The 24,733-nt window shown below is 38.1% G+C and overlaps 1 protein-coding gene across 1 annotated transcript in view; it reads right to left on the bottom strand.

Annotated features, from left to right (window-relative positions):
• The window catches only part of LOC307131806 (inactive phospholipase C-like protein 2), an 84,159-nt gene extending 59,663 nt beyond the window's left edge, over positions 1-24,496 (bottom strand). Inside the window, exon 1 of the mRNA XM_079825744.1 lies at positions 23,976-24,496. Coding sequence (XP_079681870.1) covers positions 23,976-24,266 — 291 coding nt within the window. The 5' untranslated portion in view covers positions 24,267-24,496. The remainder of the gene's footprint in view (positions 1-23,975) is intronic.
• Between the last annotated feature and the right edge of the window lie 237 nt (positions 24,497-24,733).

Raw genomic sequence — 24,733 nt, 5'->3', positions numbered from 1 at the left:
ATTTTTTACATATTCAAATAATAAAGAAAAGATATATTTGTTTTTCTTTATAACTAGAGCAGTTTTCTACTACTCATGGGGTTTTACAATCCTTTTGTAACTGACCCACACACACATTTATCTATCAAAGCTATTAAAGTGAGGATATACGGTATACTTATACTTTTTAATTTTTTAATTACTAAAGACTATTCTAAACCCAATTAAAAAAGTTATAATGAAAAAAGATCTTCCAATATAGCATGTCCCTAAGTGTCACCAAAGGGAGATTTTGTCAAATTCATTTTCACCAAAATGAAGGCATGTAAACCCGCACCACTCCCAACAAATCTAATGACTGCACCACCACACTAAACAACCTCAGGAGTCAGTAATCTCTCTGCTAATTGTGCATGCTGCTGATATTGAAACTGAATTAGATTATTAACCATTTGCCAGACCCAATTAGCTGGTCAATTGAATGCTGAGCTAATTAAGGAGCTGAATCATAATACCAGATTAGCTCTTAATACCAGTGTAAAGTCAATGTATTGTTGTGTTCCCTTAATAGTCTTTATACTTTTAAGTCATCGTGACATAACCCATAAGCCATTCATAACCCATTTTACTTTGGTAATCTGACGTATTTTCAAACAGACAAAATGTAGGACAGGTATTATCTATCAGGAACTGATTCATTCAAACGAAAAACTAATTTGTCAAGCAAGTTGTTACCAAGATTTAGAGCAAGTTATTAGATTTTCATTTTTGATTTTCAAAAATGACCTTATTTGTACCTTACATGGACCAAAGAATTATGCACAGTGAGACAAGTAAACAGGGTCAATTTTGATTTCATGTCGACTTTAGGTACAAGAGTTCTTCAAGACGTTTGACTTTGAGACGTTAAACAGGAACAAAAAGAGACTCAATGGAGTCAAGGCCTCATTGTCCTGCTATAAATTACCTCCTGACAAAAAGAGGCCATGGAGAGAAGGGACACAGGAAATCCGCATCTGAGCAGCTCTCAATCTCATTAACGTGTTAAGCACTAATCAAGAATGCTTTAGAGCTGGAGCAGTGATGGATGTCAGACACGGTGTCTCAAACCATAGAGAGCTGCTTATATTTGACAGCGATTTCAGGCTGTGTATCTGTCTGTCTGTCTATTTATCTAGTACATCGAAATATACTTCAAAATGCTGTATATACAAAATGTCCTCAAAACAAAATATTTTTTACATTTATTAGATATTTATAATTAGATTATTTGTATTACATATTTTACAGGCATGGATTTTACAATGTACAATTTGTCTTTCAAGGAGTCAATGATGGACAGCAGTTCAGCAGCGTCACCTCTTTTATATCTATTATTCCAGAAACAGTGGCCAGAGGAAGTACAGGAAAGGCTGGTTGCTAGGCAATATGACAATGTCTTTTAAAACATGGTTGACATGGCAAGGTCAAGAACTCCTCCCTCAGACTAGCCCCATGTTCTCAGTACAAAGAGTAAGTGCAACAAAACTAGCCTTCACCTGCACGCACTTCACCAACAACAATACTAGGATTTTAGTATCACTGTGCAATAGAATTGTAGAATCATAACTCTAGATTAAAATATAGCTGCAAGCAGCCATAGTTGGGTCCAAGCTCAAAGAAGACAATAGGACATGCCAACATGGCTGGGAGTGTCAGACCAACTGCAACAATGAGCCATTAAAGACCTATTAAGATAATTTTAGGCAAAATATTTGTAAAATTAAAAATACGGTCAATAATAAAGATTTAAAGGTCCCATGGCATGGCATTTTTTCTATTATTTTATAATGTTTCCTGAGGTGTACTACTTATATTGCTAGTATGACTTTTACATCATAAAATGTCATAATTTAGAAATAAAAGGCATTTTTTCTATACTGCTGTTTGCCCTGTGGCTGAATGCCCTGCTTCAAGGGGCGTGTCTGCTGTGAGACTTCAGTAAAAACGCCCACTGTTGTGATTGGCTGACATCTTTGCATTTTAAATGAGCGGAGGGGGCGTGGTTTAACGAGGTCTACGAGGCACGACCTGCTGCCAGAGAGACGGATGGACCCGAGTTCACTTCACATCAGTTCTCAGCATGTCTGAACGGTTGTAGTTACAGCATATACTTCAGGTTATTAGTCTATTTCTAGTCGGAGGGACTGTCACTCATGTCAGAAAGTTAGTAACTTTAGTAAATTATGGATCAGCGCTGACTGGAGACGCGAACCGTTTAGAACGATTCAGTCCGATTTGGTGAACTGATTCGGTTCACTAAAAAGAACTGGTTCAAAAGAAAGATCGTTCGCGAACCGGACATCACTAATGTACCAGAGATGGAGCTCAGCGATTGCTAACAAAGTTATTTATAGTAACTACTGAGTTATGAGAGCGCTGTCAGTCAGCGCGAGTTTATTGTGTTTGTATCTGAGAGTTCTGAATAAACACGAGTCCCAGTCACACCGAGTCCGTCTTCATCATTATTACCAACTTTGTAACACATGCAAAGTGCCATTACAGCTGTCGAGATGAACGAGTTAAAAGTAAGTGTTGATAATAGCATTATTTTTAAAATAAAATAAAAGCGTCAGTGACGCGCGTTGAGTACACAGCGCAAACAAAGACACAACAGCAGTAATCGAATGTAATCCAGTTTATTGTGGGGATAGCTGGCTAGCCCGGATATGCTCACGCTTACCCCCCTTCTGCTTAATCTCACGCCGCGTTTGGTGCCTCCGCTGTGGGCCAGATGCAGTACTGGGGGTCGGGGATGTTGAAGGCCACCGGCCAGTGCAGTCCGAGCTTCGGCGTGTGTGAGGTTTATCTCTAAAGATCTGACTCTGCCATGTTGAGCAGAAACTCATGACTGTATGCACATTCTAGAACCGATAGACGCGACGAGGACGTACAAAAACACTGACTCACAAGATAGAAAACACGAAAACACCGTTCTGTCTGGAGAGAGAGAAGCCGCATTGTGTGCACGAATAATAAATAATTAGCTAAGTTACACATCAGAAATCACTGATCACAGATCAGAAGGAACTGAAAAAAGACTTCTGTTTTCATTTGTACATCCAAACACTGAGAAACTGCCAGCGTTCACTCGTTCACAAGCAATGATGTCTTGAGCGTTTGCATGGGCGTGCCAGATTCTCTGGGCGGAGGAAAGGGAGGTAACCGTTCCTGCTTGGACGTCAAACCAGGAGACTTCAGGATTGGCTCGTCTGGCCTGTCATTTTCTCAAAGGCAGAGAAAGACAGCCAGAACTCGGGTTTACACCGATCAACATTTCTATCCACTTGGGGACAATATTCAGGCTAGGGGAACTCATATTAATGTTGAAAAACCTCATAAAATGAAAATTTCATGCCATGGGACCTTTAATGGTTTATCACTTGTGACCAATGGGAGGCACAGTTACGAAATTAATGTGGTGTGGTCAGAATGAGGTAACAATAACAAATGCAAAGTTTGGTGCCAAATGGCAAAAGCATTGCAGCGATACAGCCTCAGAGCCATTTTGGCATCATGCCTCAACTCCGTCGCTGCGGTATACAACATTTTTTTTTTATCGACACGAAATCCATAACATTTTGTTAGCACAGTCTGAAGATCATATGATTTGATTTTAAGAGAAAATTTGACAAGGTGGAGTTCGAAAAAGAAGGTTTTTAATGAAGAAAAATAAATGGCGGACAGGAAGTTCAGCCAAAAATGGCAAAATAGGTATCTATGTTCTCAGGATGACCCAATAAATCTATTAAGACCAGTTTAATTACAATAGGCAAATTTAATCAAAAGTTATTAGCATTTTTGGAAATTTCATTAGAACTTTTGACCACAAGGTGGCGCTGCCCTGGAACTGTTTGAGTACTGTCACGGCTTGGTTCGGAAGACACATACTGAGTTTCGTAACGATATGCCAATGCGTTTGTAAAATATAGCATTTTTGGAAAAAAATCAAAATGGCCGACGCCCCAAAATAGCTGATATTCGAAAATTGGGTATCGTATGACTCAGAGTGATGCCCCAAATTGTTGTAATGTTTCTAGCCCTTATGGTTCAAAAGTTATGAGCACAAACATAAGTCAAACTTTGGAGATTGAGTTAGAGGGATTGAGTTAGAGACTCCAACTTTGCTATGGTGAATCTGTGGACTGTCTTTTATCTGTGTGCCAAATTTCATAACTTTCCCACAAGCGGTTCTATGGGATGCCATAGACTCAAGAGTGGAAGAATAATGATAATAGGAATGCCAACGGATACAATAGGTGCCTTCGTATTTGGGTCATGTTACTATGACAGTGAGTACTACCACTTGTTTACCACTGTAGCAGAGTATTGACTCTGAAGGAAAAGAAGATGCCAGTTTAACTGTTAAACTTTTTAAGTGCACTTGCTTTTGTTTGCTGCAGATGCCAAGCAATTTGCAGGAGGTGCAAAAATTGCAAGCCACTCTGAGAAATGCATTATAGTAAGTGTGAAGGGGAACATGCAAAGATGCACATTAGACACTAATCAGCGTTAATTTTGTGAATATTTTTGAAACTTCTTTGGCATTAAATCCTGCTTTAAAAAATGTAATGGAAGGCTTGTACAATATGTTTTCTATCCCAACCTTTTCATTGTTGACAGGAATATATGCCACACATAATAAAACTGTGGCTTAAGGGAAGACCTTAGGCTTTGGAATTCAGGATATACAGGAATCAGCTGCCTGGCAGGGGATGTGTTTCTCTGGCCTTGTGTGCTGGATCAGCAGGATAGCAGAGGAATCCTGACCTCATCTGCTCTCAGAATCAAATGTTGGTATGCTGGACATGTACAAAGAAAAGTGCATGCATACAAACATGCAAACTGCATAAAAAATGTCTGCGCGTCATTTAAAATGCCCACATCTCTGGCAATGAGAACGATTTTGAATGCTTATACATTAAAGGGTTAGTTCACCCAAAAATGAAAATTCTGTCATTAATTACTCACCCTCATGTCGTTCGACACCCGTAAGATCTCCGTTCATATTTGGAACACAAATGAAGATATTTTTGTTGAAAGCTGATGGCTGAGAAAGGCTTCAGATAGGCCTCCATTGGCATTCAGTACATTAATCCTCCCAAGACCCATAAAAGGCACTTAAAACGTCGTTACAAAGTCCATCTCACCACAGTGACTCTACAATAACTTTACGATGCGACGACAATAGTTTTTGTGCGCAAAAAAAAAATCAAAATAACACCTTTATCCAGCTTGTTCTTGTCTTCCGTGTGTGCCTCCACAGCGCATGCGCGAGAATATGACGCAGATCCGGCGTTCGGACACATGACCCAGAAGCGATTTGTTTACAAGCAGAGGAAGACGCGCGTGTCTAAGCTGTTGAATTCTACATTGATCGTGCTTTAGGTCTCAGCGTAGTTCTCAAAATGGGGCTAAAGTGTGCATTTCATGGATTCCCGAACGCTGGCGCTGCATCATATTCTCGCGCATGCGTCGTGGAGGCACACACGGAAGACAATAACAAGTTGGATAAAGGTGTTATTTTGATTTTTTTGCGCACAAAAACTATTGTCGTTGCATCGTACAATTATTGTAGAGCCACTGTGGTGGACTTTGTAACGACGTTTTAAGTGCATTTTATGGGTCTTGGGAGGATTAATGTACTGAATGCCAATGGAGGCCTATCTGAAGCCTTTCTCAGCCATCAGCTTTCAACAAAAATATCTTCATTTGTGTTCCAAATATGAACGGAGGTCTTACGGGTGTCGAACGACATGAGGGTGAGTAATTAATGACAGAATTTTCATTTTTGGGTGAACTAACCCTTTAATATACACGTCTGTATGAATGTGCATGTACGTCTCTATGTGCTTGTTTTTACCCTACACTAGCTTTTCAACAGTTGAGTTATTCTCAGACTGAAACTCCCAGGCTAAAAAACAGTTTACCAGATCACATTTGATTTCCTGTCTCTTCTGTTTCAACTTTCATATCACATACACCCTCAAATACACACACCCACACAGTCACGAATGTTTTTCTATTAAGTTGGGGACTTTCCTTGACTTCTATTGTTGTTTTACTGAGCTAATACTATTTCCTATTGCCTAACCTTAAACCTAAGAAACCAATTTTTTATTAAGACATTACTTAGAGTATGTTTCTTAACCTGCTTTCCTCATGTGGACCATTGCCTGGTCCCAACAATGATTTCAGGTGTTGTTATCCTTATGAAGACACACACACACACACACACACACACACACACACACACACACACACACACACACACACACATTATTGGTTCTCACTGGAGCGTGGAGCCATTGGTACTTTGTTAAGGCTGAATAATTTAAAAGACTGCATGTGTTGATATTGGTCCAAGCCTTTAGTGAAAGACTGAATCAAACACTTATTATCAAATCAGTCTGATAGAGACTGCATGCACTTCCTATTAGTGAATAGAAAAGAAAGAAAGAAAGAAAGAAAGAAAGAAAGAAAGAAAGAAAGAAAGAAAGAAAGAAAGAAAGAAAGAAAGAAAGAAAGAAAGAAAGAAAGAAAGAAAGAAAGAAAGAAAGAAAGAAAGAATTCACATAACAAACAGTGAAAAATCATTACATGAAGTGGCAAGCCAAACGAGGTTACCCACAAACCTATTGGGTATCTCAGGGCCATCTGGATTGCTGTGGCCAGATTCAATAGAAAGCCCATTCAATTTAGCCATTAGACAGCCTGGGCCACATTTCCAAGAGTCAAGGACTCTGAAGGGACAGATTATATGTTGGTAGGAGATACTTTCACTGCCTGATGACGTATAGATCAGCAATCTCTAGGGAAATTGTATCTGGAAAAGCAGTGTATGTCACTGCTCATCTTCACAACCACTCACAATTACAAACACACACACGTTTGGTTCATTATCTTTGTGGGGACTCTCCAGAGACGTAATGGTTTTTATACTGTACAAACTGTATATTCTATCCCCTTACACTAACCCTACCCCTAAACCTACCCATTACACAAAATGGATTTTATTTAGAAATCAATTACAAAATGCAGCAGTTATACACACTGTTCAAAAGTTTGAGGTTAGTACATTTTTGAAAGAAATTAATACTTTTTATTCACTTTTTTTGCAGCTGTTCAACTTTTGAATGGTAGTGTCAATATGGTAGTATGGTTAAAACACTTAACTTATAGTTGCTCAACTGTGCTGAACAGCTGCTGTCCAGTCAAGTACTATAATTTACAAAATGATGATAAAACACAGTCATTTTTTCTACCACAGTACTTTTTCATATAACATGCAACCCCAACTCTTATCAGGCCAAGCTTCACTAAGTGTGTCTGTTTAGTGTGTGTGTGTGTGTATTTGCACTAATGTTTGATAAATGGCTCCCTAATCTGATGTAATCATGTATATCCTCTCATTTAACATCCTTGCCCTTTGATTTATCTAACTCTCTCTCTCAGTTCCCTCATCTTGTCTCTTTTCCTCTCTCTGTCAGGACAGCTCCCTCCACATACAGTCGACATCTGTCTAAACGTGAATATTCATCATATACAAACTAAGGAGAAGATTAAACAGACGTTGCGTGCGCACGCAAGGGGACATTCTAATTACAGGTCACCGTTATTCATTTTTACTTTCCAGTTCACACACATACAACTTGTAGGGATAAAATAAAAGCCAATTTATAACAAATACACGTGTGTGTGTGTGTGTGTGTGTGTGTGTGTGTGTGTGTGTGCGCACACATCTAGTGAAGCCCTGCCAGTTGTCTGTTCTTCATCGCGCATGTTCACTCTCTCATTCTCTGACAGCTATACAACAACTTTGCATGTGTCTGAATACTTATGTTTCTCACAGTTTCTGGGCTGATTCTACGGAAAAAATATGCAAAATGTATTTAAACGTGGTAAAATGTATTATACAGAGCTCTTACAAGTATAGTAGAAAACACAAACAAATTGGCTGAAATATATATAAATGAACCCACAAGGAGCTGGAGATGTGTACAACTTTGTATATGATGGCATTCTGACTACGGAAATCAATGTGTGCAGATTCCATGCATGCCTGCTTATGACATTGACACCAAAATAAAACATACCTAGTGCACAATTTCTTTCTTTCTTTATTTCTCTCTCTCATTATAATAATTACAGTCATTTTCAGCGCCCTACTGCTTTTAAAAAAGAGGAGGACCAATTTAAACAGCAAAATATATATGAAAACATATTTTGCTATTTAAATTGGCCCTTACTCACTTGTTTCTGCCTGAAAAAAAATCACTGAAACACCCACAAACGTGTGTGTGTGTGTGTGTGTGTGTGTGCGTCTTAGAACGATCTGAATCACTGTTCAGCCCAGAGAGATCACACAATAACAAATACATCTCTGAAGCAAACATAAACACACATAAACGCCTACAGTCAGCGTCCCCATAACAATAGCTCAAGTTCTCAACTTTTCCACATTTTTCACACAAACATAGAGATGCTGGGATAAAGCCTGGAATGCAGCTGAGATCCCTCAGGATAACATCCTTCCAATTAAACACACACACACACACACACACACACACACACACACACACACACACACACACACACACACACACACACATACAGAAGGCTGAAGGGGAGCAGGGGAGGTGAGGCTGTTGTGACTCACGCAACAAACAGAACAACAAACTCTTCTATTCAGAAATAAAAGGCAGGAAAGGCCAGCCGCAATAATCTATTCAATCATTCACTACTTCCTCTCTCTCGCATTGATTTATTGATTTTCTTTTCCTTCAAAATCAAAATTGTTCTTTCATCTACTGTGACTTAAAATTATTGCATCAAAATATCATTATATGTGAGGGAGGGGAAATATGAGACAGGTGAATTCTCCAGTCAGCTTCATTGGACCAATCACAAATTCCTCAAGTCTATTCTATCATAGAGATGAATAAGAAATTTGTCTAGTTTAGGCTTTATCCTAAAATAATAAAACACACACAGAGCTGTAAAAATTTGTGAGATTTAAATTTTTATTTTTATTTTTAAAGATTACATCTCATTACCAATTAAGGCTGCATTTACTATTTTTGATCAGAAATATTGTAAAACCTGTACGAGGTAAAATTTTAAATAACTGCTTTCTATTTTGATATATTTTCTAATGTAATTTATTCCTGATGTCAAAGCTGAATTTTCAGCATCATTACTTCAATCTTCAGTGTCACATGATCCTTCAGAAATCATTTAAATATGATGATTTGCTGCTCAAGAAACATTTATTATTATCAATGTTGAAACAGTTGTGCTGCTTAATATGCAAATCTTTTTTCAGGATTCTTTGATGAATAGACAGCTTAAAAGAACAGCATTTATTAGAAATGGAAATATTTTGTAACATAATAAATGTCACTTTTAATGCATCTTTGCATAAAAATATAGGTTTCTTTGAAGAAAAAAGAAATTATGAACATTTGTAGTGTATCTAGACGCGACTCTAGGATTTTAGAGTCGCAATGTATGTCATATGTGATATTTTGTGATTGAGTATACAGTCGATGCTCCAGATGGTTTTCTGAAACATGGAGAGAGACTTTACACAATAACTATTGTAATGGGGATGAGGCAATCACAGATTTGGTACTACTGACAGCTGAGTTAAACACAGATGTTCTGGGAGGAGGCAGGAGGGGCAAAGATGAAAGACGTATACAGTAGGACTGTTGATGATATTCCCAATAAAATAACATTTACCCATCACGTTACCTAAAGAAGACTCATTGTTTTAGATACATTTTACTGTATTTTACGTCTCTTCCAATTAGCAACAGTCACATTTTTTAAATACTTGAGTAACAAGATAAATACTGAATACTAAAAAGACAAACTGTATATACAGTAGGTCTAGAATTGCCTTATCAACATTACACTGCAGATGACAGAAAGAGAAAGACATTGATGCATGAAGTTGACAGCACATGCTCAGTCTCTCAGTGGCAGGATGTGTCACTGCAGTCAATATGTTTTGTACATGGAAAGTCGTAATAGAACAGTGACTAGTCACTAATCTATCTCTCTCTTTCGCTGAGACCAATGGTACTAGAGGTTCAGTTCAATTCAATTCATATTTATTTGTATAGTGCTTTTCACAATAAATATTTCAAAGCAGCTTTCCAGAAAACGCATTACAATTTAATGTGACCAGAGGTGACTGTGTCAAGTTATGTATTTCAGAAATGAACATATGCAAATCATGCAGTTAGCTAACAATGTATTAATTGAAACAATGTATTCATTTAACAGTGAACTCATTAAAGTAATGAGCCATAACATGAAAATAATTATCGGTATATGAGCCAGTATTTTAACATCAGTACATCCTCACATAAAACTCCTACAAAATGACTTCACATCAGCGTTATCTAGCATTAATAGCACATATCCTAAGAACTTGCAAGTGGACTGTAATCTGATTAATTTAACTAGTATAAACAGCACCAAAAGGCAACCAGCAGCTAGGGCTCAGTACGAGAAATGTTCCAGAAACATGCGGTTGATCTACCGGTGCCAACAGTATCCTGCCCCTCAGGTAGTTCACTGTGGAGGGTCTCTCCGAAAATATTTAGGAACTGTCTTGAGATCAGTACAGGCACAGTTTTGCTCCAGATTCCAATATACAGAATAATTTCACTGCAATACTGAAGAGAAACTCTCTCTCTCTCTCACACACACACACACAAACAAGGCTCACAGCACAGGATCTCAGCAAAAACCTTGAGCAACAGATTGAATCAACATGACAGCCCAAAACAAGGATGCTATTTCCATTTGCACACGACCAAATCCTACACACAATGTGTCCACACACACAGCATGTGCGCATGCACACAAACACACACTGCACACGCCTCCTCCACTTTCATGGCACTAGTTGCCATCGTATCGTAGCCATCTGTGTACCAGCAGTACTGGCACCTTGAGTAGAGAGAAAGCGATGATAGGGGTGGCTCTGCTTTGGCAACAAAGCACCAAGCTTAACTACAGCAGATTGTAATACCAGAGACTCATTTAGAACTCTTTAACTTTAAAACAAACTACCAAAGGGAAAGCTGACAGGTTTATAAGGTGTAAAAGGCATTATTTATCAAGATTTTTATTTAGTGATCTAGCAAATTGGCAGTCAAGTCTTTGGCATTGTTGGTTGTAAGTAGGCATTCCTGCCCAATTACAGTATCAAACTATATCAGGTATCTATCTATGATAGATGGATGGATGGATGGATGGATGGATGGATGGATGGATGGATGGATGGATGGATAAAAACTTATTTACAAAAGATTTCTATTTAATAAATGATTAAATAAATTAAATAAATACATGCAATAAATGAAAATAAATGCTGTTCATTGAACTTTCTATTCATCAAATAATCCTGAAAAAAGTATAACCATTTCCACAAAAATATTAAGCAGCATTAAGCAGACTGTTTTCAACGTGTGTGTGTGTGTGCATATATTGCACTGCCCATCTTCCATCTTAAAATACCTTTTTTCTCATAAATCTTTCAATATTTTGAATGTTAAAATATTGTTTACTTGTCTTTTGGTTGCATTCTGCCTTTCTTTGAGGTGCTTTGAAGTTTGAACCTCAGGTATTTTTTAAAATTTTATTGGTTGTTTACTGCTCTGGTAGATGTCTTTTTTTAGTTAAAAAAACAGAGCAAAACTAGATTGGCCTTTTTTGGGAAATATTTATATAACAGTAAAACAACCAAGTCTAATGTGATTGTCACACAGCCTGCGAACCAGGGATGACAGGGCAAATGTACTACTAATAAAACCATACAAAATAAAACATTAAAAGTATTTATGTCTACTCTGTATATCAGGCACGGAGACACTCACAGTACTTTATTAATAACATGGGAACTGTGCTCTTTCTAGCACAGTGCCAATTACAACATATAGTAACACACACATAAACAGGGACTTCACGTCGAGGTTGTCAGGTTGGTGGATGGCGATTGATCATCTGACCCAACCTTAAATCATGATGACTCGCATTAAAAAAGATCTGTTCTGAGATCAGTCTACTCAAAACAACCTCATTCTGAATTATAGACTGAATAGACTGAATTTGAGCCAGACGCCTGGCTGAGAGGGTTGGCGTACTATCAAGATTGTGTCTTCGGGACTTTTAAAGCGTGTTTGTGTGTTCCCTTCCCACTGTTCTTTATTCTACCTTGTGGGAACAAGTGTATTTGGGGTGCGGAGCCAAGAATCTACAAAGCAAAAATAAACTCACCCTGCAGCTACTGATCTGAGGAGATTTTTTAAAGATTAATTAACCCACATGTGCTCTATGTGTGTAGCATGTTTGGTCATCGGTTAAGGGTAAATAACTACAAATCCAAGCAGGACTTTTTACAAAATTGTATTTGCAAAAAATTAACAAATGTTAACAAAAACAGTATTTACCAAGAAGTATTTCCTACAAAAGCAAGGCGGTAATTTTACTCTATTCAAAGCAGACTGGTGGCTTTGGACAGCAACATGCCCAGTGCATTATGGGTGTTGACGTTTTCCTACCTATTTGGCAAAAGGGAAGACAACAGCCTTTTTTTCTCTAGTCACGTAGCACCGATTTCAAAAAATTTTCGCCTTTCTACTGTATAGGCGGCCAAGTTTTATTTAAAGCCCATTTTTGCTATTAGTGTAGTACCCCTTTAACTAACATAGTGTTAACAAATGAAACCTTAATGTAAAGTGTTACCGCAGTCACTTTCAAACCAAGCAGATTTCTGTTGGTCAGCACAGCTTTTTCGCCCTAACGCGAAACTCCTATTTGTACGGATTCTTGGAACGACTGGATTTGAAATTTAACTGTAAATGTAACCATATCTTTAATCAGGGCTCCAGACTAAAGAAAAGGACTATGGAGTAATAGGCTCCCTACATGAAATATTGAGGAGCAAAATGCAATGATTCATTTTTAAATCAGATATGGCAGAAAAAAATACTTGTGGTTTAGTGAATTAGTCAGGTGAACTCAGTAAGGGCTCTGTCTCTGAAGAGTTTTGTGAATCTTTCTGACTGACTGGTTAAAAATAACCAGTTCTTAAGAGTAATTTTTTAGAATTAGACAAAATGCGCTGTGCTGTGTTCATGTGATAAGGAAAAACTGGCACGCACTCTAAAAAAAATTCATAGGATCGCCAAGGGCAACAAGATATAAGATTTAAGTTCCTATTTTTGGGTGAACTATCCTTTTAATAAGGGCTCCAGGCTTAGAAAATGACTAGTGAGCAATTGGCTCATAAGAAATATATAGAATAAGAAATATTTAGGAGCCAAAATTCTTTAGTTGTCAAATGTAGAGTTGCACGACTAATCGTTAAAAGATCTCGATCTCGATTCAAACACCCACGCGATCTCATTCCTAAATGACAACCTTTGAAAATTAGAGCAGTTGTCATGTATAAGTATGAAGCAGCTTCACAAACACTGGTCTTTTCAGCCACACAGTATCATTATTTCTGTCACAAATATTCATATTATCACAGAAGTACTAAGATAAAAGATTATAGTCTTTATAAGACTTTTAAACAAATGTATTTGTCATCGAATCATTCATTCAAGAGATTTGTTTAAAAAGTGCTGAATCATCCAGTAATGAAACAAGAGAAGTATTTATGACTGACTGAGTGAGTCCTTGAATCGTTCATTCAAACTGATTTTTTCGGATTTCGAATTCATTCAGATGAATTAAACATTTAAATAGACTGCAGCCATTAACATTTTGTCAGAACCTCTAGTAAATTACATGTTATTTTGTTTCGTTGGCTGTTCAGAATCGTGATCTAGAGCTGCACGATTTTAGATAAATTGAGAATCACGATGTCAAATGCAATGATTCATTTTGAATCGGACATGACCAAAAAGTTACTCATAGTAGATCAGTGAGGGAGTCAGTTGTGAAATCAGAGAGAGCTCTGAGTGATTCAACAAATGAGTGAGTCATATTCAAATCAATAACTCACAAGCTAGTTTGAGTCTTTCTGACTGACTCGTTAAAAAGAACCAGCTCATAAGAATCATTTTTTAGAATTGGACATAATGGTTAGAGCTGTGTTCATGTGATACGGAAACACTGGCACGCACTCATGGAGCGCCACTTCACGGGACTTGCAATAGCAACTAGATTTTAAATTATTGTTGCAAATGTTTATTTTTTTGTTGCTTTTGCAACCATTTAAAACACAGTCTGGATCCCTGCTTTAACATGTCTTAAGTAATATGGCTTTCATTGTGGGGTGAACTATTGCTTTTATGTTTCTCTTAAGCATTTATGTGACTTTCAAGAAGCATCTACAATGCAAATGAAGATGTAAATAAAACCCTGCAGGAAATCTATAGCCTACAGGCAAAGATACACTGATTTCCCATGCATGTGACAACCACAAACACATACAGTGCTGAAATATAACCTGCTATGTGCTGATAACTCTCATTTCCTGTTTTTTTCTTTTTGAAAGCCAGCCAACTTCCTCCATGCCTCATGAACTCCTCATCTACCCAGGCAAGACTTCAACATGTGACAGAATGACGGGCGGGGAAAAATGAGAGAAGATGCAAATGCATGAGCAGTCAAAGACAAGTAAACATACCAATCAGTTGGAACATTAGATGGGGTTTTAATGAAAGAGGATAAATCTGTTCCCTTTCTAGGGACTCTCTCTCTCTGTCAGCATGTTCTCTTGCTATTTACTGACACCTGACTCTCTGTTCACAAAAATTGATGGATGGATATAATTACGTATGCATGTATGAAATTGATGAATGATTCATTTAATTTTATACTGAGATTCGCAGATTAAAAAAAAACCCTTTAACACTGCCAGAGACAATGGGCTTCTTTTAAGAGAAAGACATGAAGGTACTTAGTGTACGGGATCGAGACTTTTTCAAACATATATCCATCCAATGATGTAATTAATAATTTAGTCATATGGTTGTGGCACGAAAGTAATTAGAATGACAGCATACTTCAACAGATGAATTTACATGAAATAGAACAACAACAAAAACTACAATACATACACCCTAATATAAACTGTCGAGAACATACAGGGAATCAGATATGAACTTAGCTCTGAACGAATTGCTCACTGTGTGAGTGTGATTCGAATGGCTAAAGTGGCAATCACACAAATGCATGTAAATGTGGGAGAACAGAAACGCAAGCTCATGCAAAGGAGTTTCAGATTTCGCTGCATTCCAAACTTCAAGTTTGGTGAACTCTGACCTGTGAATTCGCATCACGTGAAGAAGTGTGACGAATAGAAGATCAATATGTCATGATGTGTCCTCTTAACTGAATTAAAAGAATGCAAACTTTTTGTAGTAATGTGGAGTAGATTGTATATTTTGACATTTTGGATTTATTATTGTGTTATATGTTGAATTTATGTTTTTAAAAAAACATAAAAGGTTATATCTCGATAGTCAAAGCAATTTTGTGTGCTTTAAGTCAAGTGTGACTACGGTATTAGTCGAGTCTGATGCGGTTTTGTAAATTTGGATGGAATCCCACAGTCTCTATCACAGTCTTCCTCGGCCATGTCCACTGGTTGAGGAGATGAAAGATGTGTGGTCAGCCTGATAGACTTACAATAGATGTAAACAGCTCCTGCCTTTTCAATGAAGTCACTGTGGTAATTTGTAGCATATGATATACTGAGCTTCACCCAGAGGATCAGAGTCGATGAAAAAGTGCCACAAACTGGGCCTGCCGCCAGATGCCTTACCTGCTGCCAGGAGGGGCAGGCAAAACGAGGACATGCTTGGAAAGAGGGAAAATGGGTTTCTTGAATTACCTTTCAGTTGTGTATGCATGAAATAAGTGCACAATGATCGGTATGAGTTTACACCAGTAGATAACTCATCTACCCACCTTCCTGAGAAACAAAAATGGGAACACAGACAAGAACACAAAGAAAGCATCCAGGACAGGGTGTAAAATTGCTTTGAGTGCTAAATGACAACAGTGTTTAATTAAATACAATGTTTCCGCCCGACAGCGACGATATGTAAATTTGTAGTTTTATCATCAACAACATCATATAGGCCTAGCTTAGACCTTGTTGTGTTCCTACCTGACTTAAGCTCAAGTTTCACATGAAATGTGAGGACTAGTTTTAATATAATATCTAGTTTAACTATGGTATTTGAAGCAATGCATGTTTTCGCAATTTTCTTATCTTTTTATATAGTAGTGTGCAGTGGGATTTGTTACTTATCAAAACAAAAAGGCTGGGAAACACTTCTGTAGTACACAAAATTAGAAAAAAAAAGTGTCTTAAATCACAGTATCAAGTAGCAAGCAGCGAGGCCGAGGGACGTGAGTAATAATGAGTGCCAGCTGCGCGCCGCACCGGTCTCGTGTCTCACGGAGGAGCTCGGAAGCATAAAAGGAGGAGTGACGACAGTGAAGGACGAGAGTGGACCAGGCCTGGATTTTATGTTGTGTTTTGTTTATGTTTTATTATGTGTGTACGTTTTTACGTTCAGTTTGTTTATTTATTTATTTATTAAAGTCCTTGAATGTTCGCCGGCTCCCAGAATTTCTGTGCGCATTAAGTATCAGTGCATACTTATGTAAAATAATATTTAATTTTAAACTAACATCTTTAGCTTCATGCTATTGCTAACACATACTTTGCAAAGGCACAAAGTATGCAATAAAGGGGTCTGTGGCTTTTAGAGAAGCACATACACAAAAATAGCTTAAACCAGCCTATGGTGGTTACACTGGTTTGGCTTGATGGTTTTAGCGGAGTTTAGCAGCTTGGATAGGCTACAAGAACAGCAGACCACCTTAAGCCTTGTTTTGTTAGCAGGGACGTGGCTTTGTTTTGGCATAATGCTAATGCTAGTTTGCCAGAACAACATCTAACTAACACACCAGATGCAACAGCATTATGGGTGAGAAAAACACTGTCATTGTTGGAACACTGTTTCGGTCCAGCTAGATTAGTATCCAGTTTCATCACGGCCTCACTGGTCTCTGGGATACTAGGCTGAAAGTATAGCTTTTGGATGACAGAGCCACTTCCTGAGAGGGGGGTGAGGGGAAACACACTTTGTGGGGGGAGGTGAAAGGAGAAAGAGAGGAAGAAAGAAGGGTCCCAATCTGGCACACATGAGGTCATTTCTGGGAAGAGGAGAGAGAGAGTATACCCAGATTTCACACCATGAACAGACTCACAGATGCACTATGTCTGTCTCTCAAAAAAAGTGTGCTGATAATGCATAAAAAGGAAACGTGAGAAAGGAATACACTGAATTAAGTAGTATGCATAATGTGTCTATTGACTTTCTAATTACTTTTTACATTTATTTAAAGGCTCTTATGCTCACCAGGGCTGCATTAATTTGACCAAAAATACTGCAAAAATAGTAATATTGAGTATAATTGCTTTCTATTTTATATATTTTAAAATGTAATTTGTTCCGTTGATGGAAAAGCTGAATTTTCAGAATTTCATCATCATTACAATTACAGAAATAATTCTAATATGCTGATGCTCAAGAAATATTTATTATTATCAATGTTTAAAATGAAAACAGTTGCTAAATATTTTGGTGGAAATCTTGATTCCCTTTTCTCAGAACAAGTATTTATTATAAAAAGAATTACTTTGTAACATTTTGAATATCTCTAGTATATTGTTGATGATCAATTGTGTCCTTGTCATTATGTACTTGCTTGTATTATTTCTTTATAAAAGATTATAAAAGTATTTCTTAAAAAAAATAAAAATTGAATTAAAGAATTAGAAAAATCTGTTTATGTAGAATTAGATGGAATATATTGTATCACGTTAACTACCCAAAATTATTTCCTGTCAGTTGCCATTTTATACACATTTTCATACATACATTAATACACAAAAAAAAAAGGTTCTATATGGCACCAAAAATGGTTCTTCGTCGTAATCATAGAGGAACCACTTTTGGTGCTATATAGCACCATATCTTAACATATTCTGTATATGGTAGCGGTGCTATATAGCACCTTAGTCAAAGAACCGGTGAAGAACCGCTGAAGAACCGCTGAAGAACCGCTGAAGAACCACTGAAGCACCACTGAAGCACCAAAATTGGTGCTATACAGCACTTAAAAAGGTTCCCCTATATGATTACGAGCCAAGAACCATTTTTGGTGCCATATAGAACCTTTTTTTCGAGTGTACACACACACACACACACACACACACACACACACACACACACACACACACACACTGCAGCTCTCCAAGATTCAGGTGTTGTGTAATGCTGACAAGCGAACGTCCTTCTGGAAACTTTTGGGAGCCTGGTGACAGCAGATTGGTAATGTGGATCGACTGGACCATTACCACCCAGACATAACACACATTTATCCTTAACATACGGCCTTTAAAGGGTTAGTTCACCCAAAAATGAAAATTATGTCATTAATTACTCACCCTCATGTCGTTCGAGACCCGTAAGACCTCCGTTCATATTCGGAACACAAATGAAGATATTTTTGTTGAAAGCTGATGGCTGAGAAAGGCTTCAGATAGGCCCCCATTGGCATTCAGTACATTTACACTCCCAAGACCCATAAAAGGCACTTAAAACGTCATTACAAAGTCCATCTCACCACAGTGACTCTACAATAATTTTACGATGCGACGACAATAGTTTTTGTGCGCAAAAAAAAATCAAAATAACACCTTTATCCAACTTGTTATTGTCTTCCGTGTGTGCCTCCACAGCGCATGCGCGAGAATATGACGCAGATCCGGCGTTCGGACACATGACCCAGAAGCGATTTGTTTACAAGCAGAGGAAGACGCGCGTATCTAAGCTGTTGGAACCTACATTGATCGTGCTTTAGGTCTCGGCGTAGTTCTCAAAATCGGGCTAAAGTGTGCATTTCATGGATTCCCGAACGCTGGCGCTACGTCATATTCTCGCGCATGCGTCGTGGAGGCACACACGGAAGACAATAACAAGTTGGATAAAGGTGTTATTTTGATTTTTTTTTGCGCACAAAAACTATTGTCATTGCATCGTAAAATTATTGTAGAGCCACTGTGGTCAGATGGACTTTGTAGCAACATTTTAAGTGCCTTTTATGGGTCTTGGGAGGATTAATGTACTGAATGCCAATGGAGGCCTATCTGAAGCCTTTCTCAGCCATCAGCTTTCAACAAAAATATCTTCATTTGTGTTCCGAATATGAACGGAGGTCTTACGGGTCTCGAACGACATGAGGGTGAGTAATTAATGACAGAATTTTCATTTTTGGGTGAACTAACCCTTTAAATCCTGCACACTGATTATGATAACAAGACTAATATAGAGATCCCTCAAACATCAAATCTTTTATAATTGATCAGGAAATCCATGACTAGACAAAGCTTGACACACTCAAAGAAAGCCACATTTGATGTCTCCACTAAAGCGTATGTGTGAACTCCAGAGACCAGTGACCCAGATTCCCAGCATACTCTTATCCATGTGTGTTCTTCAAATGTCACTTTCATATGGACTCTTTATTTACAATGATCATGAACAGAGACAGCCTAACAGTCAAGTCAAACCCCATTATGTGCAGGGAAGATGGAGTGGTACAAATTAGCTTAGCGATAGCCTGCGTGAGGCAGCATTATCACACAGTCTCACACACGGTGTGGCCCCACAGACCACCTCAGCACACATTAGAATCAGCAGAAGGCGGTTTCTCCAACACGCAAATTCCTCCAGCCATTCTAATCTCAAAACCCCCAGACAGCTGACCTGAGCATTTCTCCCCAGATGACACCAAAAGGAGAGCCATCTATGGTCCAAATCCATTACCACACTGAAGAAAATCAATGATGCAGCATGGATTGGAGTGGACTGTTTATACCAGTAGTGCATTTATTCTTGGGACTGGAATTATTTTCAAACTAAAACTATTAAAAAAAAATGTTGTTAACTGAAAGCTAAAATAAAATAATAAAGCTAAAAATAAAGGCAAAATAAGCCAAAGCGAAATAAAGCAAAAAGAGAAAAGAAAAACATTATATGAAAAACTTTACTAGAGATAAATAAAAAATTGAACTGAAATAAAATTACATTTAACATACAAATTGCAAAAGCACAATTGCTAAAAATGAAACTAATGAAATTAAAACAAAAGCTGACAATACAAAAATTAAAGCTAATTCAAGATATTGATAAAAAAAAAACTATAAATAAACTAGATAATTATTATTACTAAATAATACTAAACTAACACAGGCACACAGCACAATAACAAAATAAATAAAAACAGATAAAGATATTGGAAGAATTTGATGAGAAATGCTTGAATTCATATTAATATATCTGAGTATGAATCTTCTTCGGCAAGTTTGTGGTATTTTTGAGATCTCTCTTATGAAATTCTAGAGGAGACACTTGTGAAATTATGAGGGATATTTTTTCTAAAGACTAAATTCTGGATACATGAAACGTCAGCAAAAGCCTTCATTTATTCTCATTTCTGTCAAGACAACACACTTGACACATTAGACACATTTGTTATGTTTCCCTTCTATAGGAAGTCAATGTACAGGTACATTAACATATGTGAACAATGTAAACGATAGCCTAAAGCCATACAGCCATAAGTCAGCCACTTATCAATATCATAATTATTGTCTGCTCAACACCAACTCAATTATTTAAACACTGTGCGATTTGTAATAACATAATCAGAAAATGTCACATTTGTTAGCATGCCGTGGCCTGGCTTCACCTGTTGTTTCCTAATATGCAGAGGCGTGCACATTGCTACCGAGTCTAGATATTTTTCCATTTGTCAATGACATTTGCTCGGTTTAACAGTATCTGATTTGATTAAATGCTCCTGCGTTCACTCAACCAAGCGCACAACAACCCACACGCAACCCTCTCCCTTTCACGTTCTCCCTTTCTCTTACTATTGATCAAAATCACCCACTGCTATTCTCTGGGCGGAAATATGAACTCATAAGAAAGATGGTGAACTGATTACCAACAGAAATGTCACTAATGCAGGTTTGTTTTTATGAGCAGTGTTTTATGAAACATTTGTGACACCTCAGAGATTTGTAGACGTCAATCATTATTCTTGAACAGTGTTGGGGAAATTACAATATTTACAATATACAACTTAGATACTTTTTAGAAAAAGTCATGTTACTTTACTTTAGCATTTATTTTTCTCACCTGGGCTGGGCTTGTTTTATTTATATGAAAAAAGTTTATTTTTGGCAAATGAAAAGGCCCTTTCACAACAAAAGTGCATATAATCAGGCTGAAGGAAAATGCAAGTTCACATGTGTACAATACAAACAGCTGTGCTGGATTGCAGAAGAATATGATGCAGGAGAAAGAAAGAAGAAAGTTTATCCTTAACAAAAAAATCTAATCTCAGTAATTTTTGCTTACGGTTTAACTGAATCATCGAAGGTCAACAGCAAGTACATTGGTCAATAAAGTGATATTAAATGCATACAAATATTTTTTATTTATTTAACATATTTAATTATTAGAGGTTTGCATTGTATTTAGATTTTCAATGATTTCATTATTTTTGAGGAATACCATATTTTTTGTGCAAGTGAGTAAATGTATGCTCACATTTAGTTTATTACTACAACAACCCTCATGTTTACACACAACACCTCTGCACTTACACCTGATTTTTCTCAACATGGGGACAAGAGAGCTGTCAGTCAATAAATGGGAAAATAAAGAAACTTGCGTTACTTATTTGAAAAAGTAACTCAGATATATTGTTGTAAATTTTAAAGTAATGTGTTACTTCAAAAATGTAATCTGATTACGTAACTCAAGTTACTCCGCATTACAAGTAACTGGTTCAAGACATCCAGTGCGCGTTTACATCGAAAAACAATGGAAAAGTAGCGTAGTGGAATGGAAAAACGCAGTCTTTGTGAACGGCCCCTTAATCCGGATAACTGCCCTCTAAGATTATAGTAACCTAATCCCATTTTACTAGTAAGATCAAAGCAAAAGCCTTGGGCCTAAAAAGACAAGAAGGAGAGACTCAGAGCAGAGGTGCTAAGAAGGAAAGCAGAAAGCAAGACATATTCTCCCCTCTGAATTGCTGGATTGCTTTGACCCTGGGCGCTTTGATTGGAGGATCTGTTGTAGCAAGTTTAGCAAACAGAGTTTTAGTTATGGACAAGTTATGCTGCTAGACTGTCACTTTTAGCGTCTCATACAATACGAAAGCATATTGCATGACACCTGGAAACACTCCGCAACCTGTAAACATAGATGGAAAATCATCTCTAAAGTGCCCCTTCCTAATTTTGTTTTGGAGGTCTCCTACAATAGGTTTAAATGCATTCAAGGTCAACAAACACTTTAACTTTCTCATAATATCACATATTTTCTCACAGTGTCTAACGGTTTGATAAAGAATTCAGTCTCTCTAAAGCCCTCCTTTCCTGAGAGCCTGCTCTGATTGGTCAGATGGCCCAGTCTGTTGTAACTGGTCAATCGCTTACAGAGTGTGTTGAAAACGAAACGGACATTACCATATCTGAATTTTAAATGTTGACACACGAACCAAATTCTTCCAGGCCTCAGCTACAACTACAGGTGAAAGTAGATCTCGTCCACGGCCAGCCAATGAAGACCATAGGATGGAATTATGCAAATGTGTTACAAGCCTACTTAGGTTTGTGCAGGAAGTAAGACTGAAATTACTCACAACTCGTTTCAGGCATCTCATTAACTCCATTTACCTTTTACATTCACAAACAGCTACATTATACAAAATAGGTCTCCTAAAAAGAGAGTGGCATGATACAGTACATCTGTGTGCAAAAGAGCAGTCAAACCAAGCCCTGTGGCAATTAGACAGCTAGTCGATTTCTGACAACCAGGTAATGGAGATTCAAGTATGCGAAAGTTGATTCTGATGACACTTAAATGTTGTGTTTAATGGGGGTCTTAAGTAAAGACTGTTTACTTCCAGTCTGTTAAATCTTCTATAATCACCACAAATTCACACCAAGTCTACTTTGAGTGCTCAGATGTCGGCACGTTGAACACTTCGCTTGTTTCCCTGTCACACTGGTCCTCTCGTGGGTGCCAAGACACCCACACAGTCGCATAGGAATTCAATAAAGTGAGGGAATGAGAGAGTACCATGCTGTTTTGTGTCAGTTGCTAAGCAAAGTGAATCAACCAAATGACAATTTTGACGTTCAGCTCTTGGTTCATCTCAAATAGCCACATTCACCCACAATGACATTGAGGAAAACAGCCTATGCTTTAAAACATAAGGGCTGAAGTAGCCTACATTTTTGTGTCTTGAAATGTCCTCAAAACGACATCAGTGAAGAAGTGATTTTTCTAATGCATGTTTATAAAAGCTACTTACATTAAACCAGGCCTTAGTCTTTACCTTTTTTTCTCCTGCTGCTATTTGGTGCTTACCTAAAAGTATAGCTAACTTATATTGTTTAGTTTAACACAATACAATTTTATAAAAAAAAATGTAATTAAGAAAAACTTTTTACATTACAGCCATTCAGGCATAACTCAAAATAGTCCTATAGGTACATGCATTTAAATTGCAAAAGAAATATGAATGAATATAAATGGCAAAAACAATAGCCTCCTATTAAATACTTCAAATGATTAAAATATTCATTCTGGATAGTATGTTTTTCTTGCTGCAGCCTAAAAATAATCCTCAAAATACTCTAAAAAAGATGTGTTTAAGATGTCAAGATAGGCATCTCACTTGATTTTGAGCCAACGTGACAAAGCAGTCCAAAATAGCCTATAGAAACAGTCAAGTAATGCTAATGTGGTTCCATGGGCATTTGCATCGCTGCAAAGGTCTGAAAGTCCTCAGTCAATAACAAAGTGATGACACTCACTCACCTTCATAATACCGCAAGGTGGATTCCCGGTGCCGGTGCACCTCTCTGCAGAACTGTCGCGGTTGCGGGAACCGATCCGCGGGCTGCTGTGCTCCCTGTACCGTCCGTTAGAGTATACCCCTTCGGCCCCGTACACCGGGTGCGCAGCCGCCGACACGTCCAGGTATGTCTGATAGGTATCGCTGATGCTAAGTGCCGCCGCCTCCGCCGCGTCCCGGGTCGGAGTGGTCGCCTCGGAGACGAGCTCGTATAAGGGTCCCGCCACGGATTCGGAAGCCTGCGGCTCAGCCATCGCGCGATCTGCCGTTAGCTACGCCAAAAAACTCACCATCGGAGTGAGTGAGCCTGTGATTTTAAGAGCCCACGGCGAGACAAACAGCCATCGGAGTCCTGTGCATCCGCGTGAAACCGTAAAATCCATGAACAGAGAAGGCACCGCACGTCCTCTTCCAGCCGAGGTGGTGAATAGATTGTGCGGGCGGATAGATTCAAACTCCCCTCTCCTCCCTCCCTCTCTCTCTCTCTCACCCCCTCGTCGCCCTCCCTCTCACCCCCTCTTCGCCACTAGGAGAAAATAAAGCGCACAGATGGCGCGCACCGTCTTCTGCCGGTAGGCGTCCGTAACTACCGAGATAATACAAGGTTATGAGGGCCAATTAGTCTCGTTCTGTCTCTTGATTGCCAGACGCCCTGTAGCCTAAGCAGTGATGGTAGGATTTCCGCTTCCTCGGTGTTGTCAGTTCAATCACTTCGGTAGTC

Source organism: Gobio gobio (assembly GCF_949357685.1).
Source record: "Gobio gobio genome assembly, chromosome: 1".
Classification (NCBI taxonomy): Eukaryota; Metazoa; Chordata; class Actinopteri; order Cypriniformes; family Gobionidae; genus Gobio; species Gobio gobio.
Note: the sequence above shows the minus strand (reverse complement) of the source record. Positions and strands in the feature narration are given on the sequence as shown.